Genomic DNA, 25,230 nt, shown 5'->3' with positions numbered 1-25,230 from the left:
GGTTACACTGGCCTCATAACACATTATTATAGGAGAAATTACAGTCAGAGAGATAGAGGGGTACACTGGCCTCATAACCCATTATTATAGGAGAAACTACAGTCAGAGAGATAGAGGGGTACACTGGCCTCATTACACATTATTATAGGAGAATCTACAGTCAGAGAGATAGAGGGTTACACTGGCCTCATAACACATTATTATAGGAGAAATTACAGTCAGAGAGATAGAGGGGTACACTGGCCTCAAAACCCATTATTATAGGAGAAACTACAGTCAGAGAGATAGATGGGTACCCTGCATCATAAAACAGTATTATAGGAGAAACTACATTCAGAGAGATAGAGGGTTACACTGACCTCATAACACATTATTATAGGAGAAACTACAGTCAGAGAGATAGAGGGGTACACTGGCTCATAACACATTATTATAGGAGAAACTACAGCCAGAGAGATAGAGGGGTACACTGGCTCATAACACATTATTATAGGAGAAACTACATTCAGAGAGATAGAGGGTTACACTGACCTCATAACACATTATTATAGGAGAAACTACATTCAGAGAGATAGAGGGGTACACTGGCTCATAAAACAGTATTATAGGAGAAACTACAGTCTGAGATATAGAGGGGTACACTGCCTCATAACACAGTATTATAGGAGAAACTACAGTCAGAAAGATAGAGGGGTACACTGGCCTTATAACACATTATTATAGCAGAAACTACAGTCAGAGAGATAGAGGGGTACACTGGCCTCATAACACATTATTATAGGAGAAACTACAGTCTGAGATATAGAGGGGTACACTGGCCTCATAACACATTATTATAGAAGAAACTACAGTCAGAGAGATAGAGGGGTACACTGGCCTTATTACACATTATTATAGGAGAAATTACATTCAAAGCGAGAGGGCTACACTGGCCTCATTACACATTATTATAGGAGAATCTACAGTCAGAGAGATAGAGGGGTACACTGCCTCATAACACATTATTATAGGAGAAACTACATTCAGAGAGAGAGAGGGGTACACTGCCTCATAACACATAATTATAGGAGAATCTACATTCAGAGAGATAGAGGGGTACACTGCATCATAACACATTAGTATAGGAGAAACTTCATTCAGAGAGAGAGGGGTACACTGACCTCATAACACATTATTATAGCATAAACTACAGTCAGAGAGATAGAGGGGTACACTGCATCATAACACATTAGTATAGGAGAAACTTCATTCAGAGAGAGAGTGGTACACTGGCCTAATAACACAGTATTATAGGAGAAATTACAGTCAGAGAGATAGAGGGGTACACTGGCTCATAACACATTATTATAGGAGAAACTACATTCAGAGAGAGAGAGGGGTACACTGCCTCATAACACATAATTATAGGAGAATCTACATTCAGAGAGAGAGGGGTACACTGGCCTCATAACACAGTATTATAGGAGAAATTACAGTCAGAGAGATAGAGGGGTACACTGCCTCATAACACATTATTATAGGAGAAACTACAGTCAGAGAGATAGAGGGGTACACTACCTCATAACACATTATTATAGCATAAACTACAGTCAGAAAGATAGAGGGGTACACTGCCTCATAACACATTATTATAGGAGAAACTAGTCAGAGAGATAGAGGGTTACACTGGCCTCATAACAGAGTATTATAGGAGAAACTACAGTCAGAGAGATAGAGGGGTACACTGCCTCATAACACATTATTATAGGAGAAACTACATTCAGAGAGAGAGGGGTACACTGCCTCATAACACAGTATTATAGGAGAAACTACAGTCAGAGAAATAGAGGGTTACACTGCCTCATAACACATTATTATAGGAGAAACTACATTCAGAGAGAGAAAGGGGTACACTGCCTCATAACACAGTACTATAGGAGAAACTACATTCAGAGAGAGAGGGGTACACTGCCTCATAACAAAGTATTATAGGAGAAACTACAGTCAGAGAGATAGAGGGGTACACTGGCTCATAACACATTATTATAGGAGAAATTACAGTCAGAGAGATAGAAGGGTACACTGGCCTCATGACACATTATTATAGGAGAAACTACATTCAGATAGATAGAGGGGTACACTGGCTCATAACACATTATTATAGGAGAAACTACAGTCAAAGAGATAGAGGGGTACACTGGCTCATAACACATTATTATAGTAGAAACTACAGTCAGAGAGATAGAGGGGTACACTGGCCTCATAACACAGTATTATAGGAGAAACTACAGTCAGAGAGATAGAGGGGTACACTGCCTCATAACACATTATTATAGGAGAAATTACAGTCAGAGAGATAGAGGGGTACACTACCTCATAACACATTATTATAGGAGAATTACAGTCAGAGAGATAGAGGGGTACACTGGCTTCACAACACATTATTATAGCATAAACTACAGTCAGAGAGAGGGGTACACTGACCTAATAACACATTATTATAGGAGAAACTACAGTCAGAGAGATAGAGGGGTACACTGGCTCATAACACATTACTATAGGAGAAACTACAGTCAGAGAGATAGAGGGGTACACTGGCTCATAACACATTATTATAGGAGAAACTACAGTCAGAGAGATAGATTGTTACACTGGCCTCATAACACATTATTATAGGAGAAACTACAGTCAGAGAGATAGAGGGGTACACTTTCTCATAACACATTATTATAGGAGAAACTAGTCAGAGAGATAGAGGGTTACACACCCTCATAACACATTATTATAGGAGAATCTAAATTCAGAGAGATAGAGGGGTACACTGGCCTCATAACACAGTATTATAGGAGAAATTACAGCCAGAGAGATAGAGGGGTACACTGCCTCATAACACATTATTATAGGAGAAACTACAGTCAGAGGGATAGAGGGTTACACTGCCTCATAACACATTATTATAGGAGAAACTACAGTCAGAGAGATAGACGGGTACACTGGCTTATAACACATTATTATAGGAGAAACTACATTCAGAGATATAGTGGGGTACACTATCTCATAACACAGTATTATGGGAGAAACTACATTCAGAGAGATAGAGGGGTACACTGCCTCATAACACATAATTATAGGAGAAACTACAGTCAGAGAGATAGAGGGGTACACTGCCTCATAACACATTATTATAGGAGAAACTACAGTCAGAGAGATAGAGGGGTACACTGCCTCATAACACATTATTATAGGAGAAACTACATTCAGAGAGAGGGGGGTACACTGCCTCACAACACATTATTATAGGAGAAACTACATTCAGAGAGAGAGGGGGACACTGCCCTCATAACACATTATTATAGGAGAAACTACATTCAGAGAGATAGAGGGGTACACTGGCTCATAACACATTATTATAGGAGAAACTACAGTCAAAGAGATAGAGGGGTACACTGCCTTAATAAAACAGTATTATAGGAGAAACTACAGTCAGAGAGAAAGAGGGGTACACTGGCTCATAACACATTATTATAGGAGAAACTACAGTCAGAGAGATAGAGGGGTACACTGCCTCATAACACTTTATTATAGGAGAAACTACATTGAGAGAGAGAGGGGTTACACTGCCTCATAACACAGTATTATAGGAGAAACTACATTCAGAGAGAGAGAGGGGTACACTGCCTCATAACACATAATTATAGGAGAATCTACATTCAGAGAGAGAGGGGTACACTGGCCTCATAACACAGTATCATAGGAGAAATTACAGTCAGAGAGATAGAGGGGTACACTACCTCATAACAAATTATTATAGGAGAAACTGCAGTCAGAGAGATAGAGGGGTACACTACCTCATAACACATTATTATAGGAGAAACTACAGTCAGAGAGATAGAGGGGTACACTACCTCATAACACATTATTATAGCATAAACTACAGTCAGAAAGATAGAGGGGTACACTGCCTCATAACACATTATTATAGGAGAAACTAGTCAGAGAGATAGAGGGTTACACTGGCCTCATAACACATCATTATAGGAGAAACTAGTCAGAGAGATAGAGGGTTACACTGGCCTCATAACAGAGTATTATAGGAGAAACTACAGTCAGAGAGATAGAGGGGTACACTGCCTCATAACACATTATTATAGGAGAAACTACAGTCAGAGAAATAGAGGGTTACACTGCCTCATAACACATTTTTATAGGAGAAACTACATTCAGAGAGAGAAAGGGGTACACTGCCTCATAACACAGTACTATAGGAGAAACTACATTCAGAGAGAGAGGGGTACACTGCCTCATAACAAAGTATTATAGGAGAAACTACAGTCAGAGAGATAGAGGGGTACACTGGCTCATAACACATTATTATAGGAGAAATTACAGTCAGAGAGATAGAAGGGTACACTGGCCTCATGACACATTATTATAGGAGAAACTACATTCAGATAGATAGAGGGGTACACTGGCTCATAACACATTATTATAGGAGAAACTACAGTCAAAGAGATAGAGGGGTACACTGGCTCATAACACATTATTATAGTAGAAACTACAGTCAGAGAGATAGAGGGGTACACTGGCCTCATAACACAGTATTATAGGAGAAACTACAGTCAGAGAGATAGAGGGGTACACTGCCTCATAACACATTATTATAGGAGAAATTACAGTCAGAGAGATAGAGGGGTACACTACCTCATAACACATTATTATAGGAGAATTACAGTCAGAGAGATAGAGGGGTACACTGGCCTCACAACACATTATTATAGCATAAACTACAGTCAGAGAGAGGGGTACACTGACCTAATAACACATTATTATAGGAGAAACTACAGTCAGAGAGATAGAGGGGTACACTGGCTCATAACACATTACTATAGGAGAAACTACAGTCAGAGAGATAGAGGGGTACACTGGCTCATAACACATTATTATAGGAGAAACTACAGTCAGAGAGATAGAGTGTTACACTGGCCTCATAACACATTATTACAGGAGAAACTACAGTCAGAGAGATAGAGGGGTACACTTTCTCATAACACATTATTATAGGAGAAACTAGTCAGAGAGATAGAGGGTTACACACCCTCATAACACATTATTATAGGAGAATCTAAATTCAGAGAGATAGAGGGGTACACTGGCCTCATAACACAGTATTATAGGAGGAATTACAGCCAGAAAGATAGAGGGGTACACTGCCTCATAACACATTATTATAGGAGAAACTACAGTCAGAGAGATAGACGGGTACACTGGCTCATAACACATTATTATAGGAGAAACTACATTCAGAGAGAGAGGGGGACACTGCCCTCATAACACATTATTATAGGAGAAACTACATTCAGAGAGATAGAGGGGTACACTGGCTCATAACACATTATTATAGGAGAAACTACAGTCAAAGAGATAGAGGGGTACACTGCCTCATAACACATTATTATAGGAGAAACTACAGTCAGAGAGATAGAGGGGTACACTGCCTCATAACACATTATTATAGGAGAAACTACATTCAGAGAGAGGGGGGTACACTGCCTCACAACACATTATTATAGGAGAAACTACATTCAGAGAGATAGGGGGACACTGCCCTCATAACACATTATTATAGGAGAAACTACATTCAGAGAGATAGAGGGGTACACTGGCTCATAACACAATATTATAGGAGAAACTACAGTCAAAGAGATAGAGGGGTACACTGCCTTAATAACACAGTATTATAGGAGAAACTACAGTCAGAGAGAAAGAGGGGTACACTGGCTCATAACACATTATTATAGGAGAAACTACAGTCAGAGAGATAGAGGGGTACACTGCCTCATAACACTTTATTATAGGAGAAACTACATTCAGAGAGAGAGGGGTTACACTGCCTCATAACACGGTATTATAGGAGAAACTACAGTCAGAGAAATAGGTGGGTACACTGCCTCATAACACATTATTATAGGATAAACTACATTCAGAGAGAGAGAGGGGTACACTGCCTCATAACACAGTATTATAAGAGAAACTACATTCAGAGAGATAGAGGGGTACACTGCCCACATAACACATTGTTATAGGAGAAACTACAGTCAAAGAGATAGAGGGGTACCCTGCCTCATAACACAGTATTATAGGAGAAACTACAGTCAGAGAGATAGAGGGGTACACTGGCCTCATAACACATTATTTTAGGAGAAACTACAGTCAGAGAGATAGAGGGGGTACACTGGCTCATAACACATTATTATAGGAGAAATTACAGTCAGAGAGATAGAGGGGTACACTGGCCTCATAACACATTATTATAGGAGAAACTACATTCAGATAGATAGAGGGGTACACTGGCTCATAACACATTATTATAGGAGAAACTACAGTCAGAGAGATAGAGGGGTACACTGCCTCATAACACATTATTATAGGAGAAACTAGTCAGAGAGATAGAGGGTTACACTGCCTCATAACACATTATTATAGGAGAATCTAAATTCAGAGAGAGAGGGGTACACTGGCCTCATAACACATTATTATAGGAGAAACTACAGTCAGAGAGATAGAGGGGTACACTGCCTCATAACACATTATTATAGGAGAAATTACAGTCAGAGAGATAGAGTGATACACTGGCTCATAACACATTATTATAGGAGAAACTACATTCAGAGAGATAGAGGGGTACACTGGCCTCACAACACATTATTATTGCATAAACTACAGTCAGAGAGATAGAGGGGTACACTGACCTCATAACACATTATTATAGGAGAAACTACATTCAGAGAGAGAGGGGTACACTGGCTCATAACACATTACTATAGGATAAACTACAGTCAGAGAGATAGAGGGGTACACTGGCTCATAACACATTATTATAGGATAAACTACAGTCAGAGAGATAGAGGGTTACAGTGGCCTCATAACACATTATTATAGAAGAAACTAGTCAGAGAGATAGAGGGTTACACTGCCTCATAACACATTGTTATAGGAGAATCTAAATTCAGAGAGAGAGGGGTACACTGGCCTCATAACACAGTATTATAGGAGAAACTACAGTCAGAGAGATAGAGAGGTACACTACCTCATAACGCATTATTATAGGAGAAACTACATTCAGAGAGAGAGGGGTACACTGGCCTCATAACACAGTATTATAGGAGAAATTACAGTCAGAGAGATAGAGGGGTACACTGCCTCATAACACATTGTTATAGGAGAAACTACAGTCAAAGAGATAGAGGGGTACACTGCCTCATAACACAGTATTATAGGAGAAACTACAGTCAAAGAGATAGAGGGGTACCCTGCCTCATAACACATTATTATAGGAGAAACTACAGTCAGAGAGATAGAGGGGTACACTGGCTCATAACACATTATTATAGGAGAAACTACAGTCAAAGAGATAGAGGGGTACACTGCCTCATAACACAGTATTATAGGAGAAACTACAGTCAGAGAGATAGAGGGGTACACTGGCTCATAACACATTATTATAGGAGAAACTACAGTCAGAGAGATAGAGGGGTACACTGGCTCATAACACATTATTATAGGAGAAACTACAGTCAAAGAGATAGAGGGGTACACTGCCTCATAACGCAGTATTATAGGAGAAACTACAGTCAGAGAGATAGAGGGGTACACTGGCTCATAACACATTATTATAGGAGAAACTACAGTCAGAGAGATAGAGGGGTACACTGCCTCATAACACATTATTATAGGAGAAACTACAGTCAGAGAGATAGAGGGGTACACTACCTCATAACACATTATTATAGCATAAACTACAGTCAGAGAGATAGAGGGGTACACTGCCTCATAACACAGTATTATAGGAGAAACTACAGTCAGAGATATAGAGGGGTACACTGGCCTCATAACATAGTATTATAGGAGAAACTACAGTCAGAGAGATTGAGGGGTACACTGGCTCATAACACATTATTATAGGAGAATCTAAATTCAGAGAGAGAGGGGTACACTGGCCTCATAACACAGTATTATAGGAGAAACTACAGTCAGAGAGATAGAGGGGTACACTGCCTCATAACACATTATTATAGGAGAAATTACAGTCAGAGAGATAGAGGGGTACACTACCTAATAACACATTATTATAGGAGAAATTACAGTCAGAGAGATAGAGGGATACACTGGCTCATAACACATTATTATAGGAGAAACTACATTCAGAGAGATAGAGGGATACACTGGCTCATAACACATTATTATAGGAGAAACTACATTCAGAGAGATAGAGGGTTACACTGCCTCATAACACATTATTATAGGATAAACTACATTCAGAGAGATAGAGGGGTACACTGGCCTCACAACACATTATTATTGCATAAACTACAGTCAGAGAGAGAGGGGTACACTGACCTCATAACACATTATTATAGGAGAAACTACAGTCAGAGAGATAGAGGGGTACACTGCCTCATAACACAGTATTATAAGAGAAACTACATTCAGAGAGATAGAGGGGTACACCTGCTCATAACACATTATTATAGGAGAAACTACAGTCAGAGAGATAGAGGGGAACACTGGCCTCATAACACAGTATTATAGGAGAAACTACAGTCAGAGAGATAGAGGGGTACACTGGCTCATAACACATTATTATAGGAGAAACTACAGTCAGAGAGAGAGGGGTACACTGGCCTCACAACACATTATTATTGCATAAACTACAGTCAGAGAGAGAGGGGTACACTGACCTCATAACACATTATTATAGGAGAAACTACAGTCAGAGAGATAGAGGGGTACACTGCCTCATAACACAGTATTATAAGAGAAACTACATTCAGAGAGATAGAGGGGTACACCTGCTCATAACACATTATTATAGGAGAAACTACAGTCAGAGAGATAGAGGGGTACACTGCCTCATAACACATTATTATAGGAGAAACTAGTCAGAGAGATAGAGGGGTACACTGCCTCATAACACATTATTATAGGAGAAACTACAGTCTGAGAGATAGAGGGGTACACTGCCTCATAACACATTGTTATAGGAGAAATTACAGTCAGAGAGATAGAGGGGTACACTGGCCTCATAACACATTATTATAGGAGAAACTACATTCAGATAGATAGAGGGGTACACTGGCTCATAACACATTATTATAGGAGAAACTACAGTCAGAGAGATAGAGGGGTACACTGCCTCATAACACATTATTATAGGAGAAACTAGTCAGAGAGATAGAGGGTTACACTGCCTCATAACACATTATTATAGGAGAATCTAAATTCAGAGAGAGAGGGGTACACTGGCCTCATAACACAGTATTATAGGAGAAACTACAGTCAGAGAGATAGAGGGGTACACTGCCTCATAACACATTATTATAGGAGAAATTACAGTCAGAGAGATAGAGTGATACACTGGCTCATAACACATTATTATAGGAGAAACTACATTCAGAGAGATAGAGGGGTACACTGGCCTCACAACACATTATTATTGCATAAACTACAGTCAGAGAGATAGAGGGGTACACTGACCTCATAACACATTATTATAGGAGAAACTACATTCAGAGAGAGAGGGGTACACTGGCTCATAACACATTACTATAGGATAAACTACAGTCAGAGAGATAGAGGGGTACACTGGCTCATAACACATTATTATAGGATAAACTACAGTCAGAGAGATAGAGGGTTACAGTGCCTCATAACACATTGTTATAGGAGAATCTAAATTCAAAGAGAGAGGGGTACACTGGCCTCATAACACAGTATTATAGGAGAAACTACAGTCAGAGAGATAGAGAGGTACACTACCTCATAACGCATTATTATAGGAGAAACTACATTCAGAGAGAGAGGGGTACACTGGCCTCATAACACAGTATTATAGGAGAAATTACAGTCAGAGAGATAGAGGGGTACACTGCCTCATAACACATTGTTATAGGAGAAACTACAGTCAAAGAGATAGAGGGGTACACTGCCTCATAACACAGTATTATAGGAGAAACTACAGTCAAAGAGATAGAGGGGTACCCTGCCTCATAACACATTATTATAGGAGAAACTACAGTCAGAGAGATAGAGGGGTACACTGGCTCATAACACATTATTATAGGAGAAACTACAGTCAAAGAGATAGAGGGGTACACTGCCTCATAACACAGTATTATAGGAGAAACTACAGTCAGAGAGATAGAGGGGTACACTGGCTCATAACACATTATTATAGGAGAAACTACAGTCAAAGAGATAGAGGGGTACACTGGCTCATAACACATTATTATAGGAGAAACTACAGTCAAAGAGATAGAGGGGTACACTGCCTCATAACGCAGTATTATAGGAGAAACTACAGTCAGAGAGATAGAGGGGTACACTGGCTCGTAACACATTATTATAGGAGAAACTACAGTCAGAGAGATAGAGGGGTACACTGCCTCATAACACATTATTATAGGAGAAACTACAGTCAGAGAGATAGAGGGGTACACTACCTCATAACACATTATTATAGCATAAACTACAGTCAGAGAGATAGAGGGGTACACTGCCTCATAACAGAGTATTATAGGAGAAACTACAGTCAGAGATATAGAGGGGTACACTGGCCTCATAACACAGTATTATAGGAGAAACTAAAGGTCAGAGAGATTGAGGGGTACACTGGCTCATAACACATTATTATAGGAGAATCTAAATTCAGAGAGAGAGGGGTACACTGGCCTCATAACACAGTATTATAGGAGAAACTACAGTCAGAGAGATAGAGGGGTACACTGCCTCATAACACATTATTATAGGAGAAATTACAGTCAAAGAGATAGAGGGGTACACTACCTAATAACACATTATTATAGGAGAAATTACAGTCAGAGAGATAGAGGGATACACTGGCTCATAACACATTATTATAGGAGAAACTACATTCAGAGAGATAGAGGGTTACACTGCCTCATAACACATTATTATAGGATAAACTACATTCAGAGAGATAGAGGGGTACACTGGCCTCACAACACATTATTATTGCATAAACTACAGTCAGAGAGAGAGGGGTACACTGACCTCATAACACATTATTATAGGAGAAACTACAGTCAGAGAGATAGAGGGGTACACTGCCTCATAACACAGTATTATAAGAGAAACTACATTCAGAGAGATAGAGGGGTACACCTGCTCATAACACATTATTATAGGAGAAACTACAGTCAGAGAGATAGAGGGGTACACTGGCCTCATAACACAGTATTATAGGAGAAACTACAGTCAGAGAGATAGAGGGGTACACTGGCTCATAACACATTATTATAGGAGAAACTACAGTCAGAGAGAGAGGGGTACACTGGCCTCACAACACATTATTATTGCATAAACTACAGTCAGAGAGAGAGGGGTACACTGACCTCATAACACATTATTATAGGAGAAACTACAGTCAGAGAGATAGAGGGGTACACTGCCTCATAACACAGTATTATAAGAGAAACTACATTCAGAGAGATAGAGGGGTACACCTGCTCATAACACATTATTATAGGAGAAACTACAGTCAGAGAGATAGAGGGGTACACTGGCCTCATAACACAGTATTATAGGAGAAACTACAGTCAGAGAGATAGAGGGGTACACTGGCTCATAACACATTATTATAGGAGAAACTACAGTCAGAGAGATAGAGGGGTACACTGGCTCATAACACATTATTATAGGAGAAACTACAGTCAGAGAGATAGAGGGGTACACTGCCTCATAACACATTATTATAGGAGAAATTACAGTCAAAGAGATAGAGGGGTACACTACCTAATAACACATTATTATAGGAGAAATTACAGTCAGAGAGATAGAGGGATACACTGGCTCATAACACATTATTATAGGAGAAACTACATTCAGAGAGATAGAGGGTTACACTGCCTCATAACACATTATTATAGGATAAACTACATTCAGAGAGATAGAGGGGTACACTGGCCTCACAACACATTATTATTGCATAAACTACAGTCAGAGAGAGAGGGGTACACTGACCTCATAACACATTATTATAGGAGAAACTACAGTCAGAGAGATAGAGGGGTACACTGCCTCATAACACAGTATTATAAGAGAAACTACATTCAGAGAGATAGAGGGGTACACCTGCTCATAACACATTATTATAGGAGAAACTACAGTCAGAGAGATAGAGGGGTACACTGGCCTCATAACACAGTATTATAGGAGAAACTACAGTCAGAGAGATAGAGGGGTACACTGGCTCATAACACATTATTATAGGAGAAACTACAGTCAGAGAGAGAGGGGTACACTGGCCTCACAACACATTATTATTGCATAAACTACAGTCAGAGAGAGAGGGGTACACTGACCTCATAACACATTATTATAGGAGAAACTACAGTCAGAGAGATAGAGGGGTACACTGCCTCATAACACAGTATTATAAGAGAAACTACATTCAGAGAGATAGAGGGGTACACCTGCTCATAACACATTATTATAGGAGAAACTACAGTCAGAGAGATAGAGGGGTACACTGGCCTCATAACACATTATTATAGGAGAAACTACATTCAGATAGATAGAGGGGTACACTGGCTCATAACACATTATTATAGGAGAAACTACAGTCAGAGAGATAGAGGGGTACACTGGCCTCATAACACAGTATTATAGGAGAAACTACAGTCAGAGAGATAGAGGGGTACACTACCTCATAACACATTATTATAGCATAAACTACAGTCAGAGAGATAGAGGGTTACACTGGCCTCATAACACAGTATTATAGGAGAAACTACAGTCAGAGAGATAGGGGTACACTGGCTCATAACACATTATTATAGGATAAACTACAGTCAGAGAGATAGAGGGGTACACTGCCTCATAACACTTTATTATAGGAGAAACTACATTCAGAGAGAGAGGGATACACTGCCTCATAACACAGTATTATAGGAGAAACTACAGTCAGAGAAATAGAGGGGTACACTGCCTCATAACACATTATTATAGGAGAAACCACATTCAGAGAGAGAGAGGGGTACACTGCCTCATAACACAGTATTATAGGAGAAACTACATTCAGAGAGAGAGGGGTACACTGCCTCATAACAAAGTATTATAGGAGAAACTACAGTCAGAGAGATAGAGGGGTACACTGCCCAACATAACACATTGTTATAGGAGAAACTACAGTCAAAGAGATAGAGGGGTACCCTGCCTCATAACACAGTATTATAGGAGAAACTACAGTCAGAGAGATAGAGGGGTACACTGGCTCATAAGACATTATTATAGGAGAAATTACAGTCAGAGAGATAGAGGGGTACACTGGCCTCATAACACATTATTATAGGAGAAACTACATTCAGATAGATAGAGGGGTACACTGGCTCATAACACATTATTATAGGAGAAACTACAGTCAGAGAGATAGAGGGGTACACTGGCCTCATAACACAGTATTATAGGAGAAACTACAGTCAGAGAGATAGAGGGGTACACTGCCTCATAACACATTATTATGGGAGAAATTACAGTCAGAGAGATAGAGGGGTACACTACCTCATAACACATTATTATAGGAGAAATTACAGTCAGAGAGATAGAGGGGTACACTGGCTCATAACACATTATTATAGCATAAACTACAGTTAGAGAGAGAGGGGTACACTGACCTCATAACACATTATTATAGGAGAAACTACAGTCAGAGAGATAGAGGGGTACACTGGCTCATAACACATTACTATAGGAGAAACTACAGTCAGAGAGAAAGAGGGGTACACTGCCTCATAACACATTATTATAGGAGAAACTACAGTCAGAGAAATAGAGGGGTACACTGCCTCATAACACATTATTATAGGAGAAACTACATTCAGAGAGAGAGAGGTACACTGCCTCATAACAAAGTATTATAGGAGAAACTACAGTCAGAGAGATAGAGGGGTACACTGCCCTCATAACACATTGTTATAGGAGAAACTACAGTCAAAGAGATAGAGGGGTACCCTGCCTCATAACACAGTATTATAGGAGAAACTACAGTCAGAGAGATAGAGGGGTACACTGGCTCATAACACCTTATTATAGGAGAAATTACAGTCAGAGAGATAGAGGGGTACACTGGCCTCATAACACATTATTATAGGAGAAACTACATTCAGATAGATAGAGGGGTACACTGGCTCATAACACATTATTATAGGAGAAACTACAGTCAGAGAGATAGAGGGGTACACTGGCCTCATAACACAGTATTATAGGAGAAACTACAGTCAGAGAGATAGAGGGGTACACTACCTCATAACACATTATTATAGCATAAACTACAGTCAGAGAGATAGAGGGTTACACTGGCCTCATAACACAGTATTATAGGAGAAACTACAGTCAGAGAGATAGGGGTACACTGGCTCATAACACATTATTATAGGATAAACTACAGTCAGAGAGATAGAGGGGTACACTGCCTCATAACACTTTATTATAGGAGAAACTACATTCAGAGAGAGAGGGATACACTGCCTCATAACACAGTATTATAGGAGAAACTACAGTCAGAGAAATAGAGGGGTACACTGCCTCATAACACATTATTATAGGAGAAACCACATTCAGAGAGAGAGAGGGGTACACTGCCTCATAACACAGTATTATAGGAGAAACTACATTCAGAGAGAGAGGGGTACACTGCCTCATAACAAAGTATTATAGGAGAAACTACAGTCAGAGAGATAGAGGAGTACACTGCCCAACATAACACATTGTAATAGGAGAAACTACAGTCAAAGAGATAGAGGGGTACCCTGCCTCATAACACAGTATTATAGGAGAAACTACAGTCAGAGAGATAGAGGGGTACACTGGCTCATAAGACATTATTATAGGAGAAATTACAGTCAGAGAGATAGAGGGGTACACTGGCCTCATAACACATTATTATAGGAGAAACTACATTCAGATAGATAGAGGGGTACACTGGCTCATAACACATTATTATAGGAGAAACTACAGTCAGAGAGATAGAGGGGTACACTGGCCTCATAACACAGTATTATAGGAGAAACTACAGTCAGAGAGATAGAGGGGTACACTGCCTCATAACACATTATTATGGGAGAAATTACAGTCAGAGAGATAGAGGGGTACACTGGCTCATAACACATTATTATAGCATAAACTACAGTTAGAGAGAGAGGGGTACACTGACCTCATAACACATTATTATAGGAGAAACTACAGTCAGAGAGATAGAGGGGTACACTGGCTCATAACACATTACTATAGGAGAAACTACAGTCAGAGAGAAAGAGGGGTACACTGCCTCATAACACATTATTATAGGAGAAACTAGTCAGAGAGATAGAGGGTTACACTGCCTCATACACATTATTATAGGAGAAATTACAGTCAGAGAGATAAAGGGGTACACTGGCTCATAACACATTATTATAGGAGAAACTACAGTCAGAGATATAGATGGGTACACTGGCCTCATAACACATTATTATAGGAGAAACTACATTCAGAGAGATAGAGGGGTACACTGCCTCATAACACATTATTATAGGAGAAACTACAGTCAGAGAGATAGAGGGGTACACTGCCTCATAACACATTATTATAGGAGAAACTACAGTCAGAGAGATAGAGGGGTACACTGCCTCATAACACATTATTATAGGAGAAACTACAGTCAGAGAGATAGAGGGGTACACTGGCCTCATAACACATTATTATAGGAGAAACTACAGTCAGAGAGATAGAGGGGTACACTACCTCATAACACATTATTATAGGAGAAATTACAGTCAGAGAGATAGAGGGGTACACTGGCTCATAACACATTATTATTGGAGAAACTACAGTCAGAGATATAGAGGGGTACACGGGCCTCATAACACAGTATTATAGGATAAACTACAGTCAGAGAGATAGAGGGGTACACTGGCCTCATAACACATTATTATAGGAGAAACTACAGTCAGAGAGATAGAGGGGTACACTACCTCATAACACATTATTATAGGAGAAACTACAGTCAGAGAGATAGAGGGGTACACTGGCCTCATAACACAGTATTATAGGAGAAACTACAGTCAGAGAGATAGAGGGGTACACTGCCTCATAACACATTATTATAGGAGAAACTACAGTCAGAGAGATAGAGGGGTACACTACCTCATAACACATTATTATAGGAGAAACTACAGTCAGAGAGATAGAGGGGTACACTGGCTCATAACACATTATTATAGGAGAAATTACAGTCAGAGAGATAGAGGGGTACACTGGCCTCATAACACATTATTATAGGAGAAACTACAGTCAGAGAGATAGAGGGGTACACTGGCTCATAACACATTATTATAGGAGAAACTACAGTCAGAGAGATAGAGGGGTACACTGGCCTCATAACACATTATTATAGGAGAAACTACAGTCAGAGAGATAGAGGGGTACACTACCTCATAACACATTATTATAGGAGAAACTACAGTCAGAAAGATAGAGGGGTACACTGGCCTCATAACACATTATTATAGGAGAAACTACAGTCAGAGAGATAGAGGGGTACACTGGCCTCATAACACATTATTATAGGAGAAACTACAGTCAGAGAGATAGAGGGGTACACTGGCTCATAACACATTATTATAGAATAAACTACAGTCAGAGAGATAAAGGGGTACACTGGCTCATAACACATTATTATAGGAGAAACTACAGTCAGAGAGATAGAGGGTTACACTACCTCATAACACATTATTATAGGAGAAACTACAGTCAGAGAGATAGAGGGGTACACTGGCTCATAACACATTATTATAGGAGAAACTACAGTCAGAGAGATAGAGGGGTACACTGGCCTCATAACACATTATTATAGGAGAAACTACAGTCAGAGAGATAGAGGGGTACACTACCTCATAACACATTATTATAGGAGAAACTACAGTCAGAGAGATAGAGGGGTACACTGGCCTCATAACACAGTATTATAGGAGAAACTACAGTCAGAGAGATAGAGGGGTACACTGCCTCATAACACATTATTATAGGAGAAACTACAGTCAGAGAGATAGAGGGGTACACTACCTCATAACACATTATTATAGGAGAAACTACAGTCAGAGAGATAGAGGGGTACACTGGCTCATAACACATTATTATAGGAGAAATTACAGTCAGAGAGATAGAGGGGTACACTGGCCTCATAACACATTATTATAGGAGAAACTACAGTCAGAGAGATAGAGGGGTACACTGGCTCATAACACATTATTATAGGAGAAACTACAGTCAGAGAGATAGAGGGGTACACTGGCCTCATAACACATTATTATAGGAGAAACTACAGTCAGAGAGATAGAGGGGTACACTACCTCATAACACATTATTATAGGAGAAACTACAGTCAGAAAGATAGAGGGGTACACTGGCCTCATAACACATTATTATAGGAGAAACTACAGTCAGAGAGATAGAGGGGTACACTGGCCTCATAACACATTATTATAGGAGAAACTACAGTCAGAGAGATAGAGGGGTACACTGGCTCATAACACATTATTATAGAATAAACTACAGTCAGAGAGATAAAGGGGTACACTGGCTCATAACACATTATTATAGGAGAAACTACAGTCAGAGAGATAGAGGGTTACACTACCTCATAACACATTATTATAGGAGAAACTACAGTCAGAGAGATAGAGGGGTACACTGGCTCATAACACATTATTATAGGAGAAACTACAGTCAGAGAGATAGAGGGGTACACTTCCTCATAACACATTATTATAGGATAAACTACAGTCAGAGAGATAGAGGGGTACACTGGCCTCATAACACATTATTATAGGAGAAACTACAGTCAGAGAGATAGAGGGGTACACTGGCCTCATAACACATTATTATAGGAGAAACTACAGTCAGAGAGATAGAGGGGTACACTGGCTCATAACACTTTATTATAGAATAAACTACAGTCAGAGAGATAGAGGGGTACACTGGCTCATAACACATTATTATAGGAGAAACTACATTCAGATAGATAGAGGGGTACACTACCTCATAACACATTATTATAGGAGAAACTACAGTCTGAGAGATAGAGGGGTACACTGGCCTCATAGCACATTATTATAGGAGAAACTACAGTCAGAGAGATAGAGGGGTACACTGCCTCATAACACATTATTATAGGAGAAACTACAGTCAGAGAGATAGAGGGGCACACTGGCCTTATAACACATTATTATAGGAGATACTACAGTCAGAAAGATAGAGGGGTACACTACCTCATAACACACTATTATAACACAGGTCTAAAAACAACCCCTATCCTCCTTCGCCTCGTCCATACACCTATAACAGAGTTCCCCAACAGGAGGCCCGCGGCCAGAATTTGGCCCGCTGGTGGTTTTATTTGGTCCCCCAAGTCAACAAATTATTAGTAATTCTGTTATGGCCCCCCGACCATCCGCTCAAGAACAAATCGGCCCGAGGCTGAATAGAGTTGATGATCCCTGACCACTAACCTGTCTGACACTAGATATGGGTTAGCACCTTATGTAGTCTGCTGAATGGGCTACAACACAATGTAAACACCAGCCACGTGTCTCCTCCTACGCATCTCTTCATCACACAAAGTGAGTTAGCCCCCCCATCTAAATGGAAAAGTGCTGTGTTGGCTGATTGAATAAGTGAAATGTTAATCTGCGTTAGACACGGCACCTCCTCATTTCAGAGTAAATCAGCAGAAAAGGGGGAGCGAGCAGCAATGCAACACCCCTCTTCAAGTCTCTGGATTAGCTACCTGATCAAAGAACGGCAGGCTTTGAAACATCTGATCAAAAGACAGAAATTAGCCTGAGAAAATAAAACGCACTTCACCATTTGCATGTGAATATAGGTGGATCGACCCCATTGGCCCTGGTTCAAGACATAAAGATGACAGATAAAGAAGAAGTAGAGTAGGGAGTGAGATTGTTTCTGCTGCCATAACAACCAGGCTGTACCAGCGTTCCCCGTGGGACCTGACGAGGTGCAGAGGGACACTTCCACCAAAAATCACCCCCATCTCCCGCTCACTCACAGTGTGTGTGTGTGTGTGTGTTTGTGTGTGTGTGTGTGTGTGTGTGTGTGTGTGTGTGTGTGTGTGTGTGTGTGTGTGTGTGTGTGTGTGTGTGTGTTTTTGTGTGTGTGTGTGTGTGTGTGTGTGTGTGTGTGTGTGTGTGTGTGTGTGTGTGTGTGTGTGTGTGTGTGTGTGTGTGTGTGTGTGTGTGTGTGTGTGTGTGTGTGCTGGTATGTGTGTGTGTGTGCGTGTGTGTGTATGTTTGTTTTTGTGTATGTGTGTGTGTGTGTGTGTGTGTGTGTGTGTGTGTGTGTGTGTGTGTGTGTGTGTGTGTGTGTGTGTGTGTGTGTGTGTGTGTGTGTGTGTGTGTGTGTGTGTGTGTGTGTGTGTGTGTGTGTGTGTGTGTGTTCAGGACACTTTCCCGAAACAACAGCCCCCTGTTTAGCTCTCAGAGGGCCTGCCAGAAAAAGAGCTGTAATACCCAGGGGGTGTCTGTGACTGTGACCATGTGTCAGTCTGTGTCTATGAGGAAGATAAAGGGCAAAAGAGAAAGAGAAAAAACTATGTTTGTATGTTTGTGTGTGTTCATGTGTGCACATGCTTGTCAATGTTGCGTGCATCCGTGCTTCTGTGTGTTCTGTGTTCTGTGTGTCACTAAGTCACTCTGGATAAGAGAGCCTGCAAAATAAATAAAATGTAAGTGTGGGTAAGTGCGTGCCTATGTGTATGTACAGTATGTATGTGTGTGTGCATGCACGTGTCTCTCTCTCTCTGTGTGTGTGTGTGTGTGTGTGTGTGTGTGTGTGTGTGTGTGTGTGTGTGTGTGTGTGTGTGTGTGTGTGTGTGTGTGTGTGTGTGTGTGTGTGTGTGTGTGTGTGTGTGTGTGTGTGTGTGTAATAAACAATGTAAGGCTGTGAGTGCTGACTGTGGTTAAGGGCCCATAACTCTGCCTGTGACTGATGTGACACCCAGCGTTTAACTGGTTGCCCCGGCGGCAGCAGCATAGGCCAGGGAACGCTTTAACATACACACACACACTAAGTTAAGCTACAGCAACCTACACACACACACTGAGGAAGAACACAAACAGATGTGCAGTGCTACACACACGTACATTCTCATGCAGAGCTATAGTCGAACAACAGTGAAACACACAGAAACAGCAATCCTGACCTTCCAACCAGGAAGAAAAACCACTTTACGAGGTCCTTAACTTCCATAAATCATGACCTCTGAACCAGAGGGCCTCAGTCATGTGACCTCACTCTAATCCATCAATCATCAGCCATCCATCAATCAAATGTTATTTGTAATGGCAGCAGGCAGTGTGCCAAGTCTCAGTGCTCTTCTCCTCTCTGGCGACAGCTGCTGTGGAAAGTAGCTTTGACCTTTTCCCAACAACTATTATGGTCAAGAAGAACAACGTACTGTAGCCTACCAATGTCTAATCAATCATTCACGTTTTACTGACCTCTCCAATCATGCCGTTCCACACTCCATCAATCTTCTTCCCGTGCTTTCCGTTGGTCACCAGGTAGAGGTCATAGGTGAAACCAACGATCTTGGCCAATCGTTTGAGGATGTCGATGCAGAAGCCCTTACAGCACTGTTTCTTTGGGGGATCCTGGACAGGAATACTGGAGGGAGGAAGGAAGAGGGAGACGAGGTGCAGGAGAGGAAAGAGAGGGAGAGAGAGAGGGAGAGAGAGAGAGAGAGAGAGAGAGAGAGAGAGAGAGAGAGAGAGAGGAAAGAGAGGAAAGAGAGAGAGAGAGAGAGAGAGAGAGAGAGAGAGAGAGAAAGAGGGAGTGAGTGAGTGAGTGAGTGAGAGAGAGAGAGAGAAAGTGGGAGAGTGAGGGAGAGAGAGAGAGAGAGAGAGAGAGAGAGAGAGAGAGAGAGAGAGAGAGAGAGAGAGAGAGAGAGAGAGAGAGAGAGAGAGAGAGAGAGAGAAAGAGGGAGTGAGTGAGTGAGTGAGTGAGAGATGGTGGGAGAGTGAGAGAATATATAACATTTAAAATATGTTATATTTAAGACAAAGAATGTATCTCTTCCTCAGTCAGGGCCACACTCCATACATGGACCTCTACTGCAGCTCTATTGTGTCTGTGTCCAATTCAACCCCCATATATCTTCAACTGAATCACATATAACCCTATATACCATCTGGGCTCACACTCACCACTACACGATCGAGAAGGATGAGAGGTTATGTGGAGAGTGGAGGGTTAATATGTGATTTGTTTGTGTTCAATACACCATGAAAGTGATTATGTCATATGTTGACACCACGTGATCATTACACTGGTGACACATGATATTATGAAGGTCAATCTGTGAAAAACGACAGTTCCATTTTGCTGATGTGTTTGGCTCCAGGGGGGTCTTGTTGCCACTGTACTGTATGTGTGTCACTAGGGGAGGACCCGTATTTTACTGTGTCCTCCAAGACCCTGGACAGTCCCCTGATGAAGTGTCCCGGGGTAAGGAATGTATTTTATTGTGTATTGGACAGGGACATAATTGTCTAATTTGACCCGTCACCCCTGCCTTCTGACCTGGCGTTGAGGGGTCGTCGGCAGGGTACAGAGTCTCTGATGCAGGTGTTGGAGGCGGCATCAGCCAGCTCCACGATGACAAACGGACGTTCCTCCAGAGTGACCACGCGCAGGTGCTGGGCGCCATCAGGCGGTTGGAGGAATGGACCGTAACGCGACCACGCTGGATAAACCAAATCCAACTTACCGTTCTCCCACATCCCTACCTGGGGAAAGAGAAGGGGTTGGGTTAGACAGGACACACACAAACACACTCCCACCAACCAACCCGTCACATCAGTCACAGCTTTCCTGTTTTGCATGTTATTTTGGCATTAATACGTGTCACATATTAGTTTGCAAACAACGTAAAAAAATATATATATCATTGAGTTAATAAAGCCGCATACGAATATGGTCTCTTTTTTGTTTTCTTGAGTAAGGCAGCTTCAAAATGCAGGTGTTTCAGCCTAGCTCAGTGCTTTCTGTGGTGGTGGGGCGGGAGAGCAGAAAATACGGAGCATTGCGCCATTATTGGCTCAGTGTTCCGTCACTCATGGGAATACTATGTCACCGCCATGTCTAGAGCTAGAAGATTCTAGCCCCTTGGGTGCTGCCATAGAGTTACATTAGAAGTGCCCATCCAAGAAGGCCATTGGCCACAGATAAAATGAAGTCAAATCACATTATATCTACTGTAGCTTTGATTGGACTGATCATGTCAACATCATACTTTCAAAATCTTAGGTAGCAAGCTAGACAAGCAGTCATCATCATGAATCACGTCGACAATCTACTGGAAATTGCTTTCTTCCAGTTCCCAGTTGTTTTGAAAGCATTCAGAGAATAACAGACTCTGATGACATAGTTTGATGACAAAATTTGCCCACCAAGGGCCGCCGGGCCACCGTCCTGTTCAAGTGAACACAGCACAACAAGGTGAGTCCAAAAATGTATTGTATGCTGCTGCATAAATTCTGTAATATGCCAAGGAGATATGTATACTGTAGCTAAGAAAGTACTACTAAGTGTATGTTGTGTAGTAAGTAGTTAGTGGCCCATGTGCCTCACCCTAATAATTTGGTCTATTTTCACCTATTAATTTCACCTACTGTTCTGACTTGGTGGTGTATATCTAGCCTATAACCTGTTTTTCAGAAATATAATCATTGAATATTGTAAGAGCTATCCTACAGTTCTGACTTGGTGTACAGGGAGAACGCTGTAAGAACGGCCCATGTTCTGAATTCTGATGCTGTACATTTCAAAAGTGCTGAACAAATAGTTATAATGACTACGTCTATCCCAGTTCGCTCATTAATGTCACAATCGAAATTACGCATTGCCTTTTCTGCTTGTCGTCCCCTTATGCCATAGTATATACTGTACATCTCAATTGTCAGTAGAAACCACATTTGTTTAAGCAAGTCAGCCACATCAGCTATGTATTTTTAAAAGGCAGTAAATGAGGCTGAATGAACTGTTTCGCTGCCAGACAAGGCTCCGCTGAAAGCCAGGTGTAGCAGTGGTAAGATGTTGGGACTGCTGATTTACATGCTAAAATCGCCACTGAGTGTGCCATCCAGTTTATTATATTGTACTGTACTGCATGTGAACCAGTGAGTAGAGAAACAACAGGTCTGACAGCGTTTCAACCACATCCACCTCAGACGAAACAGAGAGTCAACCGACAGGAAGAGAACATTCAGACCCAGGATTCTCTCAACCACACACGTGCTCGCTCGCACTCACACACACACACACATACACACACACACACACACACACACACACACACACACACACACACACACACACACACACACACACACACACACACACACACACACACACACACACACACACACACACACACACACACACACACACACACACACACACACACACACACACACACACAGCCAAACCAGGGGTATTGAGATAGCGGTAATCCACACACTGCCATAAAGAGAAGACCTCACACTAGAACTGAACAACAGTGTTCCCTTCAGACTGAGGTCTTTCAACAGACCTAAAGTCTTTGTCTTGCCACTATTGAGTGCAGTGATCTGGAGAAGGAGTACTGTAGCCTGGGATTGAATATAGTGTACCAAGCTGATGTTCTGACTGAATAACTTTAACCACATGAACCAGCCACTAGATCAGCTGCAGGACAGATATACACTGCTCAAAAAAAATAAAGGGAACACTTAAACAACACAATGTAACTCCAAGTCAATCACACTTCTGTGAAATCAAACTGTCCACTTAGGAAGCAACACTGATTGACAATAAATTTCACATGCTGTTGTGCAAATGGAATAGACAAAAGGTGGAAATTTTAGGCAATTAGCAAGACACCCCCAATAAAAGAGTGGTTCTGCAGGTCGTGACCACAGACCACTTCTCAGTTCCTATGCTTCCTAGCTGATGTTTTGGTCACTTTTGAATGCTGGCGATGCTTTCACTCTAGTGGTAGCATGAGACGGAGTCTACAACCCACACAAGTGGCTCAGGTAGTGCAGCTCATCCAGGATGGCACATCAATGCGAGCTGTGGCAAGAAGGTTTGCTGTGTCTGTCAGCGTAGTGTCCAGAGCATGGAGGCGCCACCAGGAGACAGGCCAGTACATCAGGAGACGTGGAGGAGGCCGTAGGAGGGCAACAACCAAGCAGCAGGACCGCTACCTCCGCTTTTGTGCAAGGAGGAGCACTGCCAGAGCCCTGCGAAATTACCTCCAGCAGGCCACAAATGTGCATGTGTCAGCATATGGTCTCACAAGGGGTTTGAGGATAAAGATTGTGTATAAAGATTAAGGTTGAGTTCAATAGGAGAAATAATTAAACGTCCACAAAACCTATACGCTCCCAAGAAAAACTGTTCCGTGAAGGTGTACATAAAGAAAATATTCAAACCAAAGATGCTGTCTAAAATAAAATATGATTCTGAAGGAAAAAAGAGCTCAACGATAATCAGCAACGTTCAAAGCCCTTGTGCAGTGTTTCTTTAGTAGGAACAAGCTGTCAAAGCTTTCTGTTTGTTGATGATGTTAAACAACGTTCAGTACCATAGTGAATGCTGCTGTGCTAGACTAGCAGTGTTGTTCCCACAGAGGACAGGAGAGCAGTGTTAGTGCTGGGTAATGACTAGAGGTGTTGTTCCCACAGAGGACAGGAGAGCAGTGTTAGTGCTGGGTAATGACTAGAGGTGTTGTTCCCACAGAGGACAGGAGAGCAGTGTTAGTGCTGGGTAATGACTAGAGGTGTTGTTCCCACAGAGGACAGGAGAGCAGTGTTAGTGCTGGGTAATGACTAGAGGTGTTGTTCCCACAGAGGACAGGAGAGCAGTGTTAGTGCTGGGTAATGTCTAGCAGTGTTGTTCCCACAGAGGACAGGAGAGCAGTGTTAGTGCTGGGTAATGACTAGAGGTGTTGTTCCCACAGAGGACAGGAGAGCAGTGTTAGTGCTGGGTAATGACTAGAGGTGTTGTTCCCACAGAGGACAGGAGAGCAGTGTTAGTGCTGGGTAATGACTAGAGGTGTTGTTCCCACAGAGGACAGGAGAGCAGTGTTAGTGCTGGGTAATGTCTAGCAGTGTTGTTCCCACAGAGGACAGGAGAGCA

At 41.5% G+C, this 25,230-nt stretch overlaps 1 protein-coding gene across 1 annotated transcript in view; it reads right to left on the bottom strand.

The window, feature by feature from the left end:
* LOC129841915 (glutamate receptor ionotropic, NMDA 2D) overlaps positions 1–25,230 on the bottom strand; it is a 180,956-nt gene that overhangs the window by 78,944 nt on the left and 76,782 nt on the right. The window contains exons 7-8 of the mRNA XM_055910277.1: positions 21,631–21,836; positions 20,550–20,715 (exon numbers count right to left, since the gene is read on the bottom strand). Coding sequence (XP_055766252.1) covers positions 20,550–20,715; positions 21,631–21,836 — 372 coding nt within the window. The remainder of the gene's footprint in view (positions 1–20,549; positions 20,716–21,630; positions 21,837–25,230) is intronic.

This window comes from Salvelinus fontinalis, unplaced genomic scaffold (assembly GCF_029448725.1).
Source record: "Salvelinus fontinalis isolate EN_2023a unplaced genomic scaffold, ASM2944872v1 scaffold_0002, whole genome shotgun sequence".
NCBI classification, from domain to species: Eukaryota; Metazoa; Chordata; class Actinopteri; order Salmoniformes; family Salmonidae; genus Salvelinus; species Salvelinus fontinalis.
This window is presented reverse-complemented; position numbering and strand designations above follow the sequence as displayed.